This window comes from Arabidopsis thaliana, chromosome 2, assembly GCF_000001735.4.
Source record: "Arabidopsis thaliana chromosome 2, partial sequence".
NCBI lineage: Eukaryota > Viridiplantae > Streptophyta > Magnoliopsida > Brassicales > Brassicaceae > Arabidopsis > Arabidopsis thaliana.
This window is the reverse complement of record NC_003071.7, coordinates 4,407,674-4,431,589: the sequence shown is the minus strand read 5'-3', so window position 1 is coordinate 4,431,589 and position 23,916 is coordinate 4,407,674. Positions and strand designations below refer to the sequence as shown.

The window sequence follows — 23,916 nt, the reverse complement described above, 5'->3', positions numbered from 1 at the left end:
TAAATTGATTTTCTTTCATATCCTAATCACTTTTAGGTCTATACGTTATATTCTCTCTCTTTTATCCGCATCTGAATTGAGTTCCGTCCCCAAAATTGAGAAACTGTTTTATAGCGGGACAATTTCCCACCGATTATAACTTTTAGTAAAACCGCAAAAATACTGTAACTACTTACTCAAACCTTAATAATCTCTATATAATAAAGATCCAAAATTGTTTTATGTTTTTTCCATTACCCATCTCTTTAGTTAAAACCTGAACACAGAGAAATTATGCAGAAGTTTACGAAGATACACAACAATGAAACATCATCTATTTCAGATGTTAAAATGGTTGTTCATCCAAACCTAAAGTACTTAGTTTTCTATAGTTTTAACTACATCTTTAAGCAAATACTAACAATCTCTTCCGTTTGTTTTTTTCAACAGGTTGTTGCTATCCCATAAATTTACTTGCCACCCCGGTGCTTGCTAAAATTGTTAGCTACTCAGAATCTGGTGTTGATGCTTTGAAACCCTTTGTTAAGGCTGGTCTGTTATTTAAAGCGGCAGTCTATTCCGAGGAAACTCTAAGTTGTGTCCGCCTTGACATATCTCGGTATTTTATGTGGTGGTCAATGCCGCATTCCATCTATTATCATTTCTTTACAAAATATATTGAAGCCAACAATCCACATGCTTTAACTGCTGTATTATACAAAGGAATCGCATATGAGAATTTGGTTGATGAAGTTGTAGAGCTAGTTTATGGATGGAACCTTATGGAAAGGACGGAGGATGGGTACAAATCCATGGAGCTTACTGGGCTCAACCCCGAGTTCGAGAGAGTATTCCACGTTGCTCCCGTTGCAAATCTCGGGCACACAAAAGAGCTAATTGTCCCAAATATTGAAAGACAATGTTTTCATAATGTGTTATCCATCATTATCTGTCTATCTACATGTTTATCTTTTTCTAAAACTTGATTTTTTTGTATTTATGCTTCTGCTAGTCTGACTTTTTAATGTGATATTCTCGTTTGCTATTTAATCTTCATTTCAATATTTGCTAAGGCTTATCCATCTTATTTTGTTGTTGGTGTTTAATGAGTTCAGTCTATGTATGTATTACCTAGATGAGTCCCCGTTGGGTTGCATGTTACAAGACATCTACGTCCCTATCCACGTCTATATATTATACACCATAAGGATATATATCTTTGGACAACATAATTTGGACACACATGATTTATTTTGGACATGAGAAAATTTATTCCCTAGTCTAACTATTTTTTTGTAGGACCCACTACATATGTCGCCACTAACCCATCTCACCACGACACCCCACTCTCTTCAATGTGACAGAGAATTAGGATTCCATTCTATCACGATCTCAAAGTTATGGATTAAATCTACATTTATCTGGGTTGCTTAAATTTTCATTTTTAGATTGTTATTTGTACACCTTCAGTACTATCCGAGTCGATAATCCAAAATGCCCAAAATCGTCTGTGAGAAAGGCAAATGTATCCACCCTCGACCAATGGCCCCTACTAGACATTTCTGGCGACCACAAAGTGCCCTTGCCCCTGTTAGGGAAAATCAATTTGTCGTTCAGCCTCCTCGTCAACCTTTGGTTCAATTTCACCTATACGTAATGTTTAATTACTAATGTTCGCTATCTTAACAATCACCCAAATTTAATGTTAACTTTTGGAATTATTTTTTGTCAGCATCCTCTGTTCCTTGATTTCTACTAATTAAATAATTAGAGTATATTTAAAAGGATCAATAATGAGATATCTATTTTAAAATTTATAATCGATTTAATAAGATGCATATCCACTAAATCTAAAATATGGAATTGAAAAATATTTTATAATTGATTGGTAATTTTATTCTTCCACCGATTATGGTATATATATTCTAACTAAGTTAATAATCAAATATATAATTACCTCAAAAATGTAATATATAATTTTATCCATAATAATTTACGTGAATCATTTTATACCGTTTTTTAATTAGTTGTTAATATAGTGCGGGTTTGTTATCTAATTGTTATTTTAAACCTCAGTGGGCTTTTGATTTAGTATATTATCTAAACTAATTAATTTTAAATAGAAAATTACATGCTAATTTAATTGACCAATAACAAATGTTAAAATAAATTTGTTAATTTTCCTTTTTGTTAATATTTTTTTTTTTTTTAGACATAGACAACTAAATAAGTATATGTAGACTTGTTTCGCTTTGTTAGTTTTTTTCTATCCAATTAAATTAAGGGGCTCTTAAATTAATGTTGAATAAATTGTATTGTTAATTTAAATTTCAAGAGCCTTTCTAATTAGTATTATTATCCATCGTAAATAATTTTCTTTTTAAAATTACATGCTAAATTGAAATTACGAATAACACATTTATAACTAAATTTGTTAATTTTTCTTTTTCGTTTAGAAAAAAATTTATATTTTCTTTTATATATACACATATTAATATATACATTTTTGTTAGACTTTTTGGCCAAAAATCCCTATACAATTTAATATTAATATTCAGGTCTTTACAAGTTCTATCTCAACAAAATATTCTATTCCTAAAAACTTACAAATTGTTAATTTGCCTTAAATACTTGAATTAACTCTTTCCTAACTTTTTATCCTTAATTAAATCTTATTTTATTGAATTATATTTTATTAATGCTAATTTCCTAAAATCTCTATATCAACATTAAAAATATATATATAATTTTTCTATCACTATATTTGTTCTTATATATAATTTATTTTGACTTTATATATAAAATACAAATAGTTAATAAAATATTCGATTTTTTCTACATCTGATGTAATTCAAATTTTTAAAAACAGACAAGTAATACTCAATCGATGCAAAATAAGTGTATTTTTAGTGCCCTTTTGCAAAAATGACTTTTCTCATGGCCATTTTTAAAACTGCCTCTTATTTTGCATAAAATGACTATGTTACCCTTAATGAAAAATTAGGGTTTTCAATTCACTTGTCTTCTCTTTGACAAACAGTTCTTCTTCTCCGACCTTATTCTCTTACTACGATTTCGTATTTGAAGATCCGACGAATAAATCGCCAGATATGGTGAAGAAACTTTTTCGGCGACTTTGAATTTGAAGATCCGACAAAAAAATCACCAGATTCGGTGAAGAAACTTTTCGGCGAAAGAATCTACGGTAAATATGATTCTCAGTTGTGCAATTTCTAGTGGATTTGCTTAACAATTAATACTTTTGCAAATCACCCTAAATCTTATAGTTTAGATCTCGATTTTGATTTATTTTTTATATTATTTCGCAGATGGATTCAGAGAGCGAAATTCTAACTTTACCTGAACAGATCTATAAACAAGGAAAAGAATCGATTTCAATAGGGATGGTTCTGCACCATTCAGATTGGTCATTGGTTAAGAAAGTGGAGGATGCGTTAGGCGATACTCTGTTTGCCAAAATTAAAAGCTCATTCTTTGGTCCATTAGTTGATTTACCCCCAAGAATGAAGGCAAAGAAAGGAATAAAATTTTCAGGGAAAATTTTTCATTACCTTATGCTACATAGTGTCAGGACAAAAGGTTCAACTCTTTGGTTTAGAGTTGATTCCCAACCACTCTGGTTCTCCATGAGAGAATTCTTCCTCGCGACAGGTAATTTACAATCATTTTTAAAGCATAAGCAAGTGGTATAGAATGATTTACAAGGATAATTAAAGCTTTGAAAATGGGTTAACATGATTTACAATCGTTTTTAAAGGATAAAAAAGTGATTTTGAAGGGTTTATAAGGGTTTTTAAAAGGGTTTACATGATTTACAATCGTTATTAAAGTATTTACTATAAAACCTGTAATAAATGTCTTTACGTTGTCTTTTGTTCTTACAGGAATTCAATGTGAACCTGCTAATAGGGAACTTCGACGAATGGGCAAAGATCCAGTAAAAGATCCATACTTTTGGGCGACTGAAGGAGTATATACTCTTTGTGACCTCGAAGATCGATAGTTTACAAAACCTAAGGAAGGTGAAGCTCCTGTTGAAGATGAAAAAAAGTTGTGTCTTGGTGCAGTGTTGTTGACTGAAGGACTTCTATTGACAACTTTTGACAAAGAGAAGATTCCTTTGTTAAGATTGCAGCATGCTTCTGATTTTAAGATGTACACAGCCCAACTGTGGGGTAAAGAACCATACAGTATTCTATCAAATTCAATTCTAAGAATGGACGAGAAAACTTGGGCAACCAAAAAATAAGATCTAAGAGGATTTGGACTTGCGCTAACCATATGGTTGTTGAGCGCAGTTCCAGCATTTGGTGCAGCATATGGAATTAGTGATAAGGAATACTGATCTGAATATCCTTTGATATTGAAGTGGAAAAGCACTAGTACGCCAGAGTTTTCCAAGGTTGTAAACCTGGTAAATCAAACTACTGATGTAAGCTTTGGTCTGTCTATTTATATAATTTGAAGAGTTTTATTGTTATGTCTTAGTATAAAAATTATTTACAAGAGATTTTAAAAAGTGTTTTAGATTGGGTTTTTTTTATAGAATTACAAGTCGTTTATAATAATTTACAAAGGGTTTAAAGGATTTACAAGAGATTTCAAAAGGTAATTTAGAATGGCTTTGAGATTTGAAGTTCTGCTTTTTCAAGATTTTTAATGTTATTGTATCTTCGCAGATTGAGGTGGATACAATTATAAGGAACCTAGAAGACTTCAAGTCTTTAGTTCCTGGTTTTCATCTAAATGACACAGAATTCCAACAAGTTCTGAAACTTTTTAAGATGGGCTATAGAATGAAGAAAACTGAATGAATACAAGATGCATTGATGTTTTTGTTGCCCTTGAAGAAGTAGGTGAAAAGAAAATGAATAACAAAATATCTGATAGCGAGAATCTTGACAGGATTTTTACAATCCTTGAAGATCTTAACAAGTGAGTCGAGCTCATTGAGAAGATTTTAGACATTAAAATGGAGAGAAAGAATAATCAGAGATCTGATGAAGATGAAGAAAGAAAAGAACAGGTAAAAGAATATTTATAAAGATTTTACGTATTTAAGTCAATTTACAACAGTTAATTAAAAAGGTGTACTCTTTTTTTTGCAGTCAGAAGAAGAAAGAGTAGAAAGAAAAGAAGAGGTAATTGAAAATCTTTACAAGCTATTTAAAAAGTCTTACAAAGGTTTTACAATGAATTTTAAACGTTAAGTAGGTATTTAGAAAGTTATTTAATAGGTGTTTAGGAAGGTTTACAATGTATCTTATATGTATTTTAAAGGTTTACTACATATATTATCTATTGACTAATTATTTTATTTTGTTGCAGAATGAGAATGACACATTTGAAGATTCAATCTGAAAGCCAAAAATACAATATGGGAGCTATCCGGGTAATGATGAAAACACCCAACGCGATATTGGTGATGAAATAGCTGAACAATCATCAAAACTGAAGTAATCTTATTTCTCTAAAAGTTTTACAAAAATGATTAGTATCGTTTTTAGAACTTTACATTCTGTTATCTTTTGAAGTATCAGTCTCCTACTTCACGATTCTCTACACCAAATTTCAATATTTTATCTAAAGAAAGTCTGGATATTGAAAAGGATAAGAAGAGAGTTAGTTGAGGAAAAAATGACGTTAGCATTTAAAAGAATTTGTATTATCTCACAAAGTGTTTGTAATGTTTCTTTAAAAAATTATCTTTCTTTCAACTTAAGAAGAAGAGACTTAAACCAAGCGTAAGAAAACAGGTTAATATTTACAATGGAACTATTTTTAAAAATTGTCAATCGTCTTGTAATGATATTTAAAAGGGATTTTAAAAGTAATTTTAAAAAAGTGTTTTTCATTTATTCTAGGCGCCGAGAAAGAGGCAGAAACAAGATGATGTTTCAACAGGAAAAGAGGTTAGTATCTTATTTAAAAAATTATATGAGGGTTTTTAAAAAAGTAATATGTTATGAGATTGCGAGAAATTTATGGTATAAGAATGTTTGCAAGGAACTAAAATTTTGTTTACAAGGTATTTAAAACATCTGTTTTTCTTTTCTTTTTGGTAGACACTGAGTAAGAAGAGAAAAATTATTGACAATGATGGTGATAATGTTCCAACAAGATCAAACAAACAAAGTCGAGTTGACGACGCTGATAATGTTGACGGACCACCTGTTGGCGACAATGATGATCATCCTACTGCACAAAGAAAAAGTAAGCGAGGTACAATTCCTTCAATTCATACACAACCACCTTTCACAGCTGAGAAGAAGAAGCACCCAATATTGTATCCATTTGCGAAAGTTGACGCATCACGGGTTGAGAAATTGGCTGAGGGGAAGAAGTCAAGGAAATGCAAGTGAGTTTTTTGTTAGTAAGAACAAAATTAAAAACATGCTTTTGCATTTATAAATTTGAAATCATTGGTGACTGTTTTGTTGTTTTAGGGCACTAACAATTGCGGAAAATAATATAGATACAAAGTGGTTTACAACGCTAGAAACGCTAGGGAAAGCAATAACAGCAACAATATATTTAATATTTTAAAATCCTTGTAAAACCAATTTTCTTATATGATAATTTCTATTTTTGTTTTGTGTTTAGCTTGTTGATGCAGCATTGGAGTTATTGAAAACGAGGAAGGAAAGAAATCCAGAAATGTTCAAAAATAAAACTGTTGTATTAGTTGGATTGTCTTTTTTAAATGTGATTGATGAGTCATACATGGAGTTTGTGGATGACAAAGAGGGATTTCAATTTCCATCTGAAGAAATCTGTAACCTGATAATAGAGGAAGATATCAAGTGCATAATCGCTCTTTTGTGTATTAAAGGAATTTGTTGGGTCGTCATGCTAATCCACTTGGAACAGAAGGCAGTTTGTGTGTGGGATTGTGCATCAGCTTTTTTAACAAAAGAAGTTAACAAAAAACATGTTGGTGCCTACTCTATTGTTGTGCCATACATTGTTCAGAACATCCTCAGAAAAGAGGACATGGATGTCTCTCCATTCAGTATTAGAGTCTTGACCTCTTTTCCTCAACAAATTTCTAAATTTCTTTAATATATCAGAGTCTTGACCTCTATTCCTCAAGTAATTTCCAAATTAAATGCTTAAAATTCTTTTGGTTTTTGGTGGTAGGCTCCTAAGATTGAAGATTTTGGTATCTACGTTGTGAAGATAATGGAGTGCTATACAATGTATACTAGTCATTCAAACCTTGAGGGAAATATTATTGGAAACGCAAGGAAGAAATTCGCGGCTAACATCTACACAGAATTAGCAAATATATAGGTTAGTATATGCTTAAACCAATATAATTTCAATAACCAATCCGTTTGAAGAATTAAGAAGTTTTGGGTTATATTATCATTTTTCTTTTGAATAGGGTCAGTCACTATGCAGAAGTAGCAGATTGCTAATAAAAAAGAGTGGAGTATAAGAAAGATTTAGCAGCTTTTGTTTCTTATTTCATAAAACTTTGTCGTTTGAATATTTTATGAACATCTGTATGATATAAATTTTATGAAATTTATTTAGTACAATTACTATTGAACACAATTACTGTATGATAAATATGCTTTTTAGCAGATTTTTAAATGATGTACAAGCTTTTTTTTAAAGGATTTAAAAGCGTTGAAAAAATTGCAGTAACTGTTATTATAAAAAGATTTACAACTGTTTTTAAAAAAATTTACAACCATTTTTAAAAGAATTTACAATCGTTTTTAAAAGAATTTTAAAGTGTTTAAATTTTTTTGAAAAAGGTGCACTAAAAGTAATTCGAACTCAAGACCTATAAAACTAAAATGGAAAAAAATATTGATGAAGTTTATTTAGTACAATTCCTATATATGGTTGTCTGGGTTAGAAAGTGCTTAAAGTTGAATTGAAAAGGATTCAAAAATGATTTACAAAAGCAATTTTAAAAGGTTTTTGAAAGGATCTACAATCCTTTTTAAAAGGTTTTAAAAGAATTTTAAAGCGTTGAAAAAGTTACAATAATGTTAACACTTGTACTGTTAGTAATTTGGCCTAGGCCACTTATTTTTGAAAAGCAAGCCGTTTTAGTAAAAATTCACTGAAGCCCAAAATTCACTAAAAACAAAAAGAAAAGGAAATCGTGAAAGTAACAAAAAAAAAAAGATGCAAAGAAACTGTCCCTTCAACAATTTGAAGAAATTCCGTTTTTCCAGCAAAGAAATGAATTGAAGGTCACAATTTATGACACTAAAGTTTGATATTTGGATTTGTTCGATTTTGTTTCTTTTTGCCGAATCTCTTCTTTGTTATAGCAATTTCTAGGGTTTTTGGTTACAAACTACACAAGTAAAATAGATTGATATTTGGGATTATGAAAGAATTTTAGAAATGGTTTTACAATTTTGATAGATTAATATTTAAAGTTTGATATTTGGGTTTCGAAAAACTTTTAAAAAGATTTCTAATGCCAATTCTCTTATATGCCAATCCTCACTTAATTTATGGGTTACCAGTTGATTAGAGCTGGTTTGAAAATGTTTTTTTTTTGTTTCTATTTATGGTTGTGTGCTTTTAAAAAATTTTAAAATTTTTTTGTACAAGGGTTATAAAAAAGTCTTTAAAAGGATTATGAAGGATTTTTAAAAATGATTTTACAAGGGTTTTTAAAGTCCTTTAAAATGACTTGTAATGACTGTGTTGTTTCGAAACTACACAAGTAACATAGATTTACAATGATCTACGTATACATTTTTGGTAGGGTTTTTGGCCAAAAATCCCTCACCTATTTACTATTTTCAATATTAGTCTTTACAAATTTAATTTCAATCAAATACTTTATAACTAAAAACTTACAATTAGTTGAATTGCAGTAATTAGTTGAATTAACTCCAATAACACTTGAATTGAATAACTCCAACGACACAAAAATTTTATAAACAGTTTCCATACTCAACAATGTGCATTCATGTCAATTAAAATTCTCAATTCAAATATATGGTAAATATCAATTGGCATATACAACTTGCCCTATATAAACGAATTCTCACCACAATATCACATTCATAATAGTCAATATATTTAAGCAATAAAGTTTGCGTGATTAGCTCACGGACTTTCTCTGTTCGTTTCTTCTTAATAGCCAATATATTTAAGCAATAATGTTGCTTACGACTTGCCTTATACAACCGAATTCTAATCAAGCAAAATCACTAACATAATAGCCAATATATTTAAGGAATAACGTTGACTTTCCCTATGTGTTTTTTTCGTGTGTAGCTCACAACTTTCCTTATACAAACGAATTCTAATCACGCAATATCACTAACATAATGGCCAAGAATATTTAAGCAATAACTTTTTCGAGAAATGAAAAGAAATTTCCTTATGCGTTTTTTTTTCTCTGTGTAGAGCAAAAGGATTTTTAACCTATTGTTATCTCTATAAATACTCTTTTAACGACCGGCACTTCTCATCATCACAAACTCCAATCTCTTACTAATTCATTAGCAAAAAGCTTACTTCAGAAAAATGGTTTCCACTTTCGCATATCTTAAAGTTGTGAGACCCTACAAGACAAGTGGAAACAGTTCACCGCGAGTACCGGTGAAACATTGGAGTTGGTCATTTATGATGAGCAAGTAAAAAACAGACCCTCCAAGTATATTCTTTACAAACGTAAATAATGTATATGTCTTGCTAATGCATCGTATCATTTTTCAAAACATTTGTAGGGGAAGACACACATCTGTGAAAAAGGAGTTGATGTCTAAGTTTGTCAACCAGCTTATTGTTGATGAATGGATCTTCATTGAGAAGTTTGGTCTCAATTATGCAGGTGGCCAGTTTTATCCTACCAACCATTTGTATAAGATGAGTTTCCAAACTGGAACTCAAGTCATGGGCTGTGAATCAAAATCTGATTCCAACTTCCTGACAGTTGGCAAGCTATAAAATAATTCAAAGTGGAGAGTTGAATCCTCACATCTTGGTTGGTAAGGGTTATATCAAAGATCCGTGTATTTTAATTGTCATGTTATTCCAAATTATTAATATTTGCTTGCTCTTTCGTGTAACAAAATTTATAGGTCAGATTGTTATGATTGGTGAGCTTGAAGATCTCGAGACTAATAATAAGCCAACCAAGAAGATTGATTTTGAAATAAGAGATGAGATGTAAGTTGCTTATTCTCTGATTTTTGGTTGTGTTAGTATTGGTACTCATTTCGTCTTCATTTACTACTAACAGGGATGAGAGATTGGCTGTAACTTTGTGGAGTTCGTTCGCCGAACATGTCTTTAGGTCCTGTCAGGAGTCTGATGGCAAGATTGTGGTCTACCTCTTACGGTTTTCCAAAATAAAGGCTTATAATGGTACGAAGATGTCATATTTTCTATAGATTGATTCGTAATTTTTATTGAATATCAAATATTAGGTGTTCGAAGTTTATCTAATTCGTTTGACTCCTCTCAAGTACATGTCAATCCACCTTTCCCAGAGGTTGATGTTTTCGTGCGATCGTAAGTTTTGCTAACCATACGAACCTGCTCATATTGAATTTTGCTTTTTTTGTAATGTATATGAATACCGGTTCTGCTTTTAAATCTATACTCCCAGCGGATGGTATCATTTGCGTACATCGAGAGAGAGTTCCAAGGTTTCAAATGGTCGCTGGTCAGAATGTTGACTATGCTGAGTTCGCAAGGAACACTATCTCATAACTCATTAATTATGTAGAGGTGTGAGATCATATTATTTTTGGTGTTTTTGACCTTGATGATCTTTTTTGTTATATATCCTAATGTTTGAAATTTTATGTATGTGTACATTGGTAAGGTAAGGGTATTGTGTACTATTTATGCGATAGATACAGATTGGGCTTGGTACTTCATCAGTTGCAAAGTTTGCAAAAAGAAGGTAACACATATCTACATGATGGGGTGCATGGTGTCAATAACAAAGGAAAGAAACCACGTTTATGGTGTGACATGTGCAAGTATGTGGTCACAAATGTTGTTACTAGGTGCATATGCACTCCCTATGCGTTTTATTAATTTGGAAAATGTTTATGGATTTTCTCAAACGGTCTTACTTATATTGTATGAGTTGTTTTTTTTTTACAGGTTCATGATGTTTTGCTAAAGTCATTGATAATACTGGAGAGGCGAAATTGTTGCTATTTGATTCAATTTGCTCTGAAATTATTGGCGAGTCCTCTGCTTTTGTACTTGATGGCTCCGTTGAGGAGATCGAGGATCCAGATGTATTGCATGATCCCGTGAAAAATTTGATTGGAAAGACATTTCTTTTCCTGGTATGTGTTGAGAAAGAGAATATATGGGATGAGAAAAGAGATCTACAAGGTTTCAAAGGTTCTCCTCAAGGATGGACTTCTTGATGACCAATTGCTAGAGGACTCTGCTGAGATTGTCAACGCGGCTTCAATCGTTTCTGGTGATCAGGTAATCCTACTATAAACATATATCATTAATCATAACACTTATAATAATTTGTATTTATTGTGCTTCCATTCATATGTCTAATCTTTAATCGTGTATTATAATACAATAGGTACCACTCATGATAGAGAATAGCCAGGAAACAACCGAGTCTATTACTCCATCTTCTAAGCGTGTCTATGCTACAGAAATTGATGCATCAGATTGATCTTCAACTTCGAAGAAATTATGTCTTGAACCTATATACTTGGGAAAGTCTAAACTAGAGTTTGATGCGGAGGGTGTTATTCGTGGAGCTGCTACACCTAATACCTTGATTGTTGGAGACGAGCGTGTTGATATCAAAAAGAAAGGGACAGTGGTGGAGTTAGATGAAGAGGTTACTGTTGATAGGGGAAGTGTTGAGCTGATTATTGTGAAGAAGGAGGCTGTTAAGAAAGAGGTTTTTAAGGTGAAGGTCGAAAAGAAGGAGTGATTTGCTGGTCTTTCAAAAATGTGACGGTTGTTTTAGATGGACAATTTTGTTACATTTCTTTGCATTCGATTTGATTATTTCATGTTTCTTTCATTATTGATTTCAATTGTCTTTGTTAAAACCATTTTCGGATTTGTAAGGTTTACACTATTTTGGTTTTGAATTCATTTCAATTTATTCGAAAAAATCTATTTCCTCTCATCGTTCTTTGTCCAGTTCTCTTACATTTACTCTAATGTTCTCTAAATCTATGTTCTATCTTTTGTTTATTTTACACGAATTTATTACTATAGATCTTGACTTTTAGGGAATATAGTAACAGAGTTGTATTCCATGACTATATATTTAGCCTCTCTCGCTATACACTGACTCTCGATCAATTTTAAGTCAAAATTTTTGAATCAATATTAATCATTACTAAATACTGATTTCTGTTTAGATTCCTAATTAAGTCAATATATACGACAAAAAGTATGAGAATGGAATTATTGTATACTTTTTTTTGTTTACCGGTTTTTTAAAATAAATGGAAGAAAAAATTACAATGAAAGAAGACGAAACTATTACAACCAGAAAGAGAAGAAAGAGGACTAGCAGAGAATGCTAGAAAGAGTAAGAATCAAAAACAGAGAAACCTGCATAAAGAAAAACAGAGCCATAATCTTGATTTAAACCATAGTGAGTCCAACATTGGAGAAGTGAAATTCCACGCTTTAAGTCCAGCTGAATCATTACTTTACACTTGTTAATCATGGTGGACATGACGTCCATTGCGATTGTACCCGAAGAGAGGGAGAGACCATCATGGAATCGGCGATTTCGTTCCTTCCACAATGCATAGATTGCACCTTGCCAACCTTGAAGGAGAGCTAGATTACGATGTTTAGATGTTGAAGCTTTAGGTAGCCAAAGAAGGATTTGATCCCAGAGGAGCGGAGGGGGTGATGTCTGAAGCCGTTGTGTTATCAATCGCCAAACTTCAGCAGAGAAGACACATTCAAATACAAATGATTCCTTGATTCGTGGGTATTAACTTACCTATTGTAATCCGGTTTAGCTTAGATTGTACATTGTAGCTTGGTTTAGTTGGTTTAGGAGAATTGTATATAATCAGCTTTGTAATTACTTTTACATTTGAGAAAATAGAAAATCATTTCACAAAACTCTTTTGTTCTCGACTTCTAATATGGTATCAGAGCATTTCCTCACACAAATCTGGTGATTTCACCTTCGTTTCTACAGTTTCTGTTCCATCTTCACCGATTCTTCCTTCTCTGATCATTGATTGTTCTTCCGCGAGCTCAGTTTGAAGAAAAATGGTGAAGAAAGGTGGAAAAATGAAGACTCGAAGTGCAATGACGGATGATGAAGGTTCAGCTGTCAGATCTGCTCGTGAAGCAACGATCCTTGAAGATCAGAAGCTCATGGCACTGAAACAGCAACTTACTCAACGATCGGATGCTTATGGTGGAAATGGGTCAAATCCGAAGGTTCCTGACAACGTTGATAACCCATTGATTCTCCATTCCTCCGATCATCCAGGTTTATCTATTGTAGCTCATGTTCTTGATGGTAGTAACTATAATAGTTGGTCCATAGCGATGAGAATCAGCCTAGATGCGAAAAACAAGCTGGGTTTTGTTGATGGATCTCTGTTGCGACCTTCTGTTGATGATTCTACTTTTCGAATCTGGAGTAGATGCAATAGTATGGTGAAATCGTGGATTCTTAATGTTGTGAACAAGGAGATTTATGACAGTATACTTTATTATGAAGATGCTGTTGAGATGTGGACTGATCTATTTACTCGGTTTAGGGTGAATAATTTGCCTAGGAAGTATCAGCTGGAACAAGCTGTGATGACACTGAAGCAGGGATCTCTTAATCTATCCACTTACTTTACAAAGAAGAAAACTCTATGGGAACAGTTGTTGAATACTAAAACTCGTAGTGTGAAGAAGTGTGACTGTGATCAAGTGAAGGAGCTGCTTGAAGATGCTGAAACAAGTAGAGTCATTCAGTTTTTGATGGGTTTAAATGATGACTTTAATACTATCATGAGTCAGATTCTTAACATGAAGCCTAGACCTGGACTGAATGAAATTTACAACATGCTTGATCAAGATGAGAGTCAGCGATTGGTTGGACATGCTTCGAAACCTACTCCCTCTCCGGCTGCTTTTCAGACTCAAGGTTTGCTTACTGAACAGAATCCAATATTGATGGCTCAGGGAAACTTCAAGAAACCCAAATGTACTCACTGCAATCGTATTGGTCACACTGTTGACAAGTGTTACAAAGTTCATGGCTATCCTCCGGGACATCCAAGGGCAAATCAACAGAGTTCTTGTGTAGGCAGTACAAATCTAACAAGCATCGATCAGTCTGAAAATCAAGCACCGGTTATGCAGGATGAAATAATGTCTAAAGATCACATCCAACAACTAATCTCTTACCTCAGCACCAAGCTTCAGTCTGCTAGCATCACTTCATGCCCTGACAAAGCCACACAAAAGACAGTCCAACTCAATATCAAAACCCCATGTAGATAAACGATCTAGAGTAGGGTTACGATTGAGTATAAAAAGCCAGGATGTGATAGCATGACGTGGAATGACTGCTTTGTGCCATACAAGAGGAACCCAAGATTGAACTTGATTTGAAATCCTAATAGCATTCCATACAGATTTAGAAGAGAAAGAGAAGTAAGGCCTACCATCAATTGCCCAAACCGGAGTATCATTCGCTGATGACATGGAAATAGTAGAGATAAAAGAGTGGAGAAGAACTTGTCTCTCTGTTCTAGCAGGAGGAAGAGACCAACCATCTATATTTCGTAGTTCAGCCACAGTTGAAAATAGGCCTGGGAGATCGGTTAAATCGGGTTAAACAATTCGGTTTAATCGGTTTTCCGGGTTTTTTGGTTTTTTAAAATTTTGCCGAATTGAACCGAATAAAAATTCGGTTCAGTTTGGTACTCGGTTAATTCAGTTCGGTTAATAAAATTTATAACTCGCCGAATTTGAACCGAAACTGTTTTTAATCGGTTAACCAAATAGTGTTGGATCAAGTTTATGCATAATGGGCTAAGTTTTCTAAAGCCCAACTTTATGTTTTTAGCTTTTATAAGCCCAAAACGTTGTTCTAGGTCAAGTGAAGCCCACTACCCACATCTAGGGTTTTGTTGTTCATTTTGTGAAGATGACGGCAAACGGTTGGAGTGAGATGGAAAAACAAAGGTGAGGTGAAAAAGAAAAAAAACAGAGAAGATGAATCTAGATCTGGCGAGAAGAGATGTAGAGAACCATAAAATTGTTGCCGTTAAAGTCGTCAATGACAGAAGGATTTATGTCGCGACGGCTTTGACAGAAGACACCTACAAAACAAAAAGGTGGAGAAGAAGAACTAAGACAAGGAGAAGAAGAAGAAGGAATACGAAGAAGAATGAAGAAGGATTAGAAGGTCAAAAATAAAAAGTGGTTGAAGAAGAAAAGGAGACAAGAAGCGTTTGTAGAGGAGGAGAGATTAGAAAACAATTTAGAATTTAGTGATAGATTTAGGGTTTTCTATTTTTGTAAGGTATCTCCCTAAACCGAAAAAACCGTTCGGATTTGATGAACCGAACCGTATTATCCGAAGACCAAAATTAATTTAATTTTTGGCCGATCGGTTTAGAACAATAACTCGGTTTGAAACCGAAAACAATAATCGTCGGTTTGTTCAGTTCGGTTTAACCGGTTTCTGCCGAACTCCCAGGCCTAGTTGAAAACAGAGGGATTCCTAAAGGGAAAAATGTTTAAAAAGAATGAACTTTCAAATTTGGGACGAAAAAAACATAAACTTTTAAAATGTCACTTAAATACCAAAGTAATTGTTGACTTTTAAATTAAATAGTTAACTTTTGTTGACTTTGCCATTTTGGACCTAACGTTAAGTCAACTGACGGAAAAATTAACAGTGTTAAGTTTTTCGTTATAAATTCTGTTAACTTATAATCGGCGAAGTTTTAATATTATAAAAATATTAAAAAGTGAAGAATCAAACATAACACCTTTGAGATGAAACGCTGATACTGAACCTACTGAGCTGAGACATCGTATTGATTGTACACAAACTTAGATACATATATAGCTTAAATAAAAGCTCGATAAATGCATCCATGGCATTAACTTCCGATTCGGGCTACATTTCTCTGGGACTCACTCTTAAGATCGCGAATCAAGATCTAAACCACGACGATTAGAAAGAATTGACCATCTTCGCATCTTCTGATCAAGCTTTCTCCAAATTTACTCACCATTTTCGGAGGAGTAATCAATCGACTTCTCTCTTGGAAAGAACTTTTGAAATTGGTTAGGGAAAGATTGATTATGTTCTGCAAACTGTGCTCAATGGGTATGAAATTCACTAGGATGCGGCGAGTTGACGACGGTGAGATACTCGCCTTCTCGGTGACTCCGACAAAGGGGATCAAAACCCTCAATTTTTAATAAGAGTTAATTGCAAAATAGGCATTTGTCTTGGTTATATATTTACTTTAAAGCACTTTTTACATAACTTTCGAAAACAGGTACTTTCCCCTAGTGACAATCATCTATATCCTCCAGTCATTGGCGTCATCTTCTCAGAGGATACGAGTTCGATTCCTGAACTTGTTATAAATTTTTAAAATTTGAAACGATGTCGTTTCATAAGTTAATAGAATTTATAACCAAAGACTTAACTCAGTTAATTTTTCTGTCAATTGACTTAATCTCATAACCAAAAGCAATTTATAACCAAAGACTTAACCCACTTAATTACAAAATCAACAATAACTTTGGTATTTAAGAGACATATCGACATTTTTCCCGATTCCTTAATGAGTAGGCCCATCTGATCCAAGGAAATGGTAAAGAGAATCAAAAGGAGTCCAAGGATCCCACCAAAAGAACGTGGAATCACCATTTCCAATATTGATGCTCAGAAATTGAAGAGTTTTCGAACGAAGCTTGAGTAATTTTCTGAGTAAGCAACATTCTTTTCATTCAGTGCCCACAAAGGAGCTGTAGACAAGTACTTACTTCGTATCCATGCAACCCATAAAGATCTGGCTCTAAAAAACAGCATCCAAAAAAGTTTCATGGCATAAGTCTCATCCCAACTACCAATATGTCTCAATCCAAGTCACCTTCAGATTTAGGGAAACAAACATTATACCATGATACTTTTGCACCTGAAGGTGTATCCAATTTCATAGAAAGGAGCTGCAAAGCCCATTGATCTTTCGAATAACCTGCTTAGGAAGTAAGAAAGCACTAGTCCAAAAACCTATGATGCCCGAGATGACAGAAGAGATCAAAGTTAATCTGCTAGCCAAACTCAGAAACTTGTGAGTCCACGAGTTTAATTTTTTCCTGATTTGAGATAACAAGGGATCACAATCTCGAACCAAAAGCTTTCTTGAGCATAAAGGGAGACCCAAGTACCTAATTGGAAGAGGGGTAGGCTGCAGATTGAATATACCCTTTAAACGGCTCAAGCTATGCTCATTCAAACCAGAACTAAACATAGAGGTTTTCTCAATATTCATTCCCAACCTAGTCATATCCTCAAACGCTGTAAGGACTGACAGAACCCCTCTCAAAGATTGCTTAGAACCCTCTAAGAAGATCAATAAATCATCAGCAAAACACAGATGTGTAAGCCTAAGATCCACACATCCAGGGTGATACTAGAAATATCCTTCTTCTCCTGCTTTATTCAACATATGAGATAACACATTCATTACCACAGAATCGAGGATAATGGGTCTCCCTGCCGTAAACTTGTCCTTCCTTTGAAATAACATGAAGTAACCCCATTTATACTTAATATATCCCTATTTTCATTGATTTTATCTATGATTTAGGGTTAGGATTTTGAGTCTTTATGTTGTTTCTCAAGTCGTTTTAGTGTCTTTTCAAGTACTCTATGTAGTGGGACAACAATGGAGATAAGGAGACATTCAGGAATCAGAGAGAGTGTCGATCGACACTAGTTTTGGCCCAGCAAAGTTGATAACACTGTATTTATCATCATTTAGCTTATTTTAGACACTTAGGCATTTAGGATCATCTTGCATACATATTGCATGTTTTGGTGTGTTTTCAGGTGCAAAAGGAGCTTAAAAGGATTCTACTCGACCCTCTACTGTATCCAACCAGGAGGGAAGCAGCGGAGCAATCTACTCGATCAGTTCACTCGATCCAGGCAGCTACCGAGGAGGCAGAAATTCACTCGACTAGTTTACTCGATCAAGGCAGCTACGAAGGAAGCAACATATCTGTCTACTTGCCCCTCTTACTCGATCCTCTACTCGACCCCTTTACTCGATCAAGGACGACCAACTCTACAAGACTTGTTGATCTATCAAAGCGTTTTCGGATCCTCCTCATTCCTCACTCAACCAGACATCTGAGCATACCGATAGGAGTGGAAGAAGCATCTACTATGTAGACTATAGACCAAGAGATTGGCTAGATTGCTTATTGGCTTTGGTAGATTGTTGCTTAAACCCTGCTCTGCTATGTTTCATCAACGAGAGTTGGGATTAGGAAGTGGTAGAGTTATGGGGGTCTCCGTCACGAGAGTGAATTGACCCGGTTTTTGAATCTATCATCTAGGGTTTCTGCCTTTCACCTGTTAGCCACTTGATGAACCCTAGAGTTGTCCTTATCAATAAATCCATCCTTAGGACTTCAATTCTTCTTATATTTATTTGTATTCACCCCCGTTGTTGTACTTTTATTTATCTGTTATTTGTATCACCTGTTGATTGCATTTTAGTTCTTAATATTGTCACCTGTTGGTTCTACTCGACCCAATTATCGAGTAGGGCTTTTAAGTTCTTATTTTTGTTGTCTGAATCTTGACCTAGGATTGTTACTAGAAACCAACCATCACTATAATCTGACTTGACTTAGTTGCTTCTGTACACATCTTGATTGCAAGCAATACCAGTGGACTAGATTGACACCCCTTGTAGTTGCATCGACATGTTAGTGTTTATGGGGAATTGAACTGAACCTCACTTCAGCATATAAGTAGGCGTAAAAACTTACTTATCAATTAGTCAATTATTGAACTGACCTTGTTAACAAAAGCATCGACACAAAGGACATGTTGGACGAAGCATATGCAGTTGAAGAAGAAAAGTTGGCCTGTTATGCAGATTTAGTCAATTATTTAGCAAGCGTTATGATCCCCCAGAGTTTGGATGCATATAAAAAAATGAAGTCCTTTAGAGATGTCCACCATTACTATTGGGATGAACCGTACCTATATAAAAAGGGGAATGATGGGCTATTCAGGAGGTGTGTCTCTGAAGGAGAAGTCCAAGGTATACTGGAACATTGCCAAGGCTCCACATATGGAGGGCATTTCGCCACCTTCAAGACTGCCTAGAAAGTTTTGCAGGCAGGTCTGTAGTGGCCCACAATGTTTAAAGATACTCAGGAATTCATAGCGAAATGCGATCCTTGCCAAAGAGTCGGGAACATATCCAGGAGGAATGAGATGCCATAGAATCCCATTCTTGAGGTAGAAGTTTTTGATGTGTGGGAAATATACTTCATGGGTCCGTTCAACCCTCCCTTATATGGAAATGCTTATATCTTGGTAGCCGTGGATTACGTCTCCAAGTGGGTGGAAGCAATATCAGCACCAACCAACGATCACAAAGTAGTCCTAAAAATGTTTAAGTCCATTATTTTTCCCTGATATGGTATCCTGAAGGTAGTGATAAGTGATGGAGGCTCACATTTCATTAACAAGGTCTTTGAAAGTCTATTGAAAAAACATGGGGTCAAGCATAAGGTTGACCCTCCCTATCACCCTCAGACCAGTGGCCAAGTGGAAGTATCGAACAGACAGATCAAAGCTATACTCACAAAAGTTGTTGGTGTCTAAAGAAGGGATTGTCCAGCTAAATTTGATAAGACTTTATGGGCCTATAGAACTGCATACAAAACGCCTATTGGAAGAACCCCATTCCAGATGCTATATGGGAAATCTTGTCATCTACTAGTCGAAGTGGAATATAAAGCCATTTGAGCAACCAAACTTTTGAACTTGAAAATCAAGGGTGATCAAGAAAAAAGAGCAGTCGACCAGCATAAACTGGAAGAGATTAGACTCGAAGCATATGAGACTTTTAAATCTACAAAGAAAAAACAAATGCCTTTCATGACAAAAAGATCTCACCAAAATATTTCAACATTGGAGACCAAGTTCTGCTATGCAACTCCAGGCTCAAGTTGTTTCCAAGAAAGCTAAAATCCAGGTGGTCCGGATCTTTCACCATCAAAGAAGTATTGCCATATGGGGCAATTACTATTACCGAGAAGAGAAGTTCTGAATTTATTGTGAATGGACAGAGGGTCAAGCGTTACATTACAGATTGCCCTATTCCTGAAGGAACTACAGTTCACCTCTAGGAGCCCATCAGTGCCTAAAATAGTAAGAAGTCTAGCTTAAGACTTTAAACTAGCTCACTTGGGAGGAAATCCCATGCCCATCTCTGTACATATTTAATTTTGATATTTTGATATGCTTTTAAGTGTTTTTGGAGTTCAGGAAATAAATTAGGATTTATAGAGCTCTGGAATCTGTAATCTAGAAATATCTACTATAGAAGCAATTCTACTCTATTAATTGGTCGAGTAAATTTGCATCATCATTTTACTCTATGAACTGGTCAAGTATAGTGACTAGACAACCAAGCATGGTGATCGAGTGGCCCACTTGTTTCCCCATCACTCTATTACTCGTCGGATAATGCATTAACCCGTTTTGCTCAACGCTATTTGGTCAACCCCCTTTATCCCAACAAGAAAGCATGGAGACCATCCTCCTCCACTCATTCAAATCGACATCAAAGATAAGGCTTTCACCCTCTTTTCTTTTTCTCTTTTGATCGCACCTAACCATCATCTCTCTCACTCGATTCCTTTAGCAAAATCATTCCCAAAATTTCAATCTTCAGTTTTCTTTCACTCGACCAAACACATCGATTTTTCTTCTTGTTTTTGACTCACCTATTAATCTTCGATTTTGGTTTCTAAGAGTTCAGTATCACCATGAGTTCAAAAAGCAACAAATCTTCAATGGATGCTGATTTCAACGTAGATGAAGCAGAATCTTGGTCTACTAGGCCTGAGAGGGAGATGGAAGAATACAGGCGGTTCAGTGAACAAGCCGTCAAAGTCCTAGCTCGTGTTAGAAGAAGAGCTGAAATTGCAAGAGGTAAGAGAGCCATGGCGGAAGAGAGAAGCCTCGTGGATGAAGACCTTGGTGGGGATGAAGACTATGTACCTGAAATAACTCCAAGAGCCACCAAATCCTTGATGAAGAAGACTAAGCTGTCGCCGGATGGATACTATGAGCTTTTGGCGGTTCACAATTTCCATGGAACTCGATACCCTCACTCCCAAACCATGAATGAGCTTGGCATAACAAAAGATGTCGAGTACCTCTTTGAAAAGAGTGGTCTTTTGGGTCTCATCACCAATCCTCACTCAGCCTACAAAACAGAAGCGCTTCAGTTTCTTGCTTCACTGGAAGTAGAGTTGTTTCAGAGGTGACACAAACGATGCCTCACCGTCAATGCGTTTATTGAATCATCTTTGTGGTTTCAGGAAATGAGCACTAGCGAATAAACACAAGAGAACCATTTCTATAGGAGGGGTGATAACACCTATACTAATGGCTTGTGCAGTGCCACTTCCGTTGACTCCCTTTGCCCCAAGATGGATCGACATTCCTACCTAAAATGGGCTTTGTTCATTGAGCATCAGCGTCATGAAGGGATGCACATTCTCAAGTTTCAGCATAGAACGAAAATGGATGCCAGACTTCTCATACCTAGCCAAGAGCTCACAACCATCACAGTGAGGTGTAACATCGATTTCAACCCTCCTAATGAGGCACTTTTCTTCATGGATGGGGCACCCCCGACAAGAGAAGCTCCGAACAATGAAGAAAGGGCTGAGAATGAAGAAAGGGCTGGGAATTAAGAAGTGGAGGAGATGGATTGGGAGAACTACAATGCGAGTAGGTTCCATTTTGAGGAACACAAACCACCACCAAGAGTGAGTAAGAGTCTGAGTGAAGCGCATAAGAATATTGGTTCGATGACTGCTTGGAATAAGTTTCAAGACAAGATGTTGGAAAATTGTGGCAAGGCCATCAACGTAATTCAGGCTGTACTGAGCTGCTCTTCCGCATGCGCCACCATGGTGCGAGAAAACCGCCCTGAAGAAGTGGTTTCAGGAAGGCACAGAGTTTCACCACCAAATCCGCTAGACTCTTGAATCGTTTAAAAATAGAACCCCTTAGAACTTGAACCAAAAAGAGAAAGAATGAGAAAAAGGGTAGAGTTACGACATCTATGGGACTGGATGTGTCCGTTGGCTTTTACCTTTAGCATTCTGCTAAAGCTCAATCTTTTCTCTAAGAGTCCCCTGTTACTCGACCAAATCATTAGAGGGACCATTTATGTCTCTTAGCCTAAGCTCGAAACCAAGTGAGTTTATAACCTTTGTATTGCTTGATCTACTGTTCGTGCTTAATGAATGTTAAAGGGAATTGGTTGATCTGAATGCCTGAATAGATTAAGGCAGGTTGTTAGGTTGCATTATGACGAGTATGGCTAAAGTTTTTAAGTAAGGGTCTATCATCTTGCAATCTAGAATTAGCTACCTGGACATTGAGCTTACCCGTTCTATATGCATGCTTCGGTTTTTGAATCCCCACCTTCAAACCTCTCCTTCAACTTAAGATTTTTTGTTTGCTTGAGGGCAAGCAAGAGATAAGTTTGGGGGAGTTGATAACACTGTATTTTACTCATTTTAGACATGTATTTATCTTCATTTAGCTTAGTGATCACTCAATATTTCATATCATTTTGAATCATTTTTGGCTTATTTTGCACCTTTAGGCATTTAGGATCATCTTGCATACATATTGCATGTTTTTGTGCGTTTTCAGGTGTAGAAGGAGCTTAAAAGGATTCTACTCGACCCTCTACTCTATCCAACCAGGAGGGAAGCAGCGGAGCAATCTACTCGACCAGTTCACTCGATCCAGGCATCTATAGAGGAGGCAGCAATTCACTCGACCAGTTTACTCGATCCATGCAGCTACAGAGGAAGCAGGAGATCGGTCTACTCGCCCCTCTTACTCGATCCTCTACTCGACCCCTTCACTCGATCAAGGACGACCAACTTTACAAGACTTGTTGATCTATCAAAGCATCTTCAGATCCTCCTCATTCCTCACTCAACCAGACATCGGAGCATACAGATAGGAGAGGAAGAAGCATCTACTCGACCAATTGATCACTCGGAGCATAGACACAAAGGCGCAGAGTTTGCAGCACCCTCTTTACTTGATCCCCAAGATCGAGCACTCACCCAAACCGCCTCAAGTCTCTTGTCTTCTAGTGAATCTAGGGTTTTCAACATTTTAGTATAAATCGATCACTTTGGGATTTGTTCAAAGGATCTAGCTTTTATCCTTTAGTTTTTTTTTGTGTTCTTGAATCTAAAAAACTTAATTACTCTTAATCTATTTTGTTTTTGCATTTAGTTCTTTGAGTAAAGTTGTTTAGTTTGTTTAGATCTACATTTTGGTATGATTTCAGTAATTTCTTGGTTTGTGTTCTTAGTTATGTTGTTTGAGTAGTGATTAGGGTTCTTGAGGATGGATTAGTGATATGGTTCAAACACTACAAGAAAACAGTCAATTTGCGAGGAAGGGTTGCGAGGGAAGGCATTCCTCGCAGTTTTTGCGAGGGTATTGCGAGAAAGGTGTTACGTACCGCACGCGCGTAGCAATTCCGTCGCAAAACTAGCGAGGGAAGACTTCCTCGCAAATTTGCGAGGGAAGTACGATGGTTTCGCAAGAAAGATATTATCCGTCGCAAATCCCAAGCAGATACGTCGCAAATCTTTATCCTAAACCCTAAAATACATAAAAGTGTT

The 23,916-nt window shown here is 35.3% G+C and overlaps 1 protein-coding gene and 8 pseudogenes across 9 annotated transcripts; 8 read left to right on the top strand and 1 right to left on the bottom strand.

Moving 5' to 3' along the window:
• Positions 1–389: 389 nt before the first annotated feature.
• AT2G11166 lies at positions 390–965 on the top strand (annotated as a pseudogene; the record flags this gene model as incomplete). The annotated part of the gene is made up of 1 exon: positions 390–965.
• A 2,343-nt stretch (positions 966–3,308) lies between these two features.
• On the top strand, positions 3,309–7,296 carry AT2G11165 (annotated as a pseudogene; the record flags this gene model as incomplete). The annotated part of the gene is made up of 1 exon: positions 3,309–7,296.
• A 2,214-nt stretch (positions 7,297–9,510) lies between these two features.
• On the top strand, positions 9,511–11,907 carry AT2G11150 (annotated as a pseudogene; the record flags this gene model as incomplete). The annotated part of the gene is made up of 1 exon: positions 9,511–11,907.
• Positions 11,908–12,517: 610 nt separating this feature from the next.
• AT2G11035 (reverse transcriptase zinc-binding protein) lies at positions 12,518–14,670 on the bottom strand (the record flags this gene model as incomplete). Its single annotated transcript, NM_001335367.1, has 4 exons — positions 12,518–12,862; positions 13,143–13,300; positions 14,176–14,299; positions 14,416–14,670. 4 exons carry the CDS (start codon positions 14,668–14,670, stop codon positions 12,518–12,520), a joined length of 882 nt encoding a protein of 293 aa, NP_001323984.1.
• Positions 13,051–14,982, top strand: AT2G11140 (annotated as a pseudogene; the record flags this gene model as incomplete). Its single annotated transcript has 1 exon — positions 13,051–14,982.
• Positions 14,983–17,882: 2,900 nt separating this feature from the next.
• On the top strand, positions 17,883–18,391 carry AT2G11135 (annotated as a pseudogene; the record flags this gene model as incomplete). Its single annotated transcript has 2 exons — positions 17,883–17,918; positions 18,047–18,391.
• A 708-nt stretch (positions 18,392–19,099) lies between these two features.
• AT2G11130 lies at positions 19,100–20,383 on the top strand (annotated as a pseudogene; the record flags this gene model as incomplete). Its single annotated transcript has 1 exon — positions 19,100–20,383.
• A 629-nt stretch (positions 20,384–21,012) lies between these two features.
• Positions 21,013–22,245, top strand: AT2G11120 (annotated as a pseudogene; the record flags this gene model as incomplete). The annotated part of the gene is made up of 1 exon: positions 21,013–22,245.
• A 641-nt stretch (positions 22,246–22,886) lies between these two features.
• Positions 22,887–23,402, top strand: AT2G11115 (annotated as a pseudogene; the record flags this gene model as incomplete). Its single annotated transcript has 1 exon — positions 22,887–23,402.
• Positions 23,403–23,916: the final 514 nt, after the last annotated feature.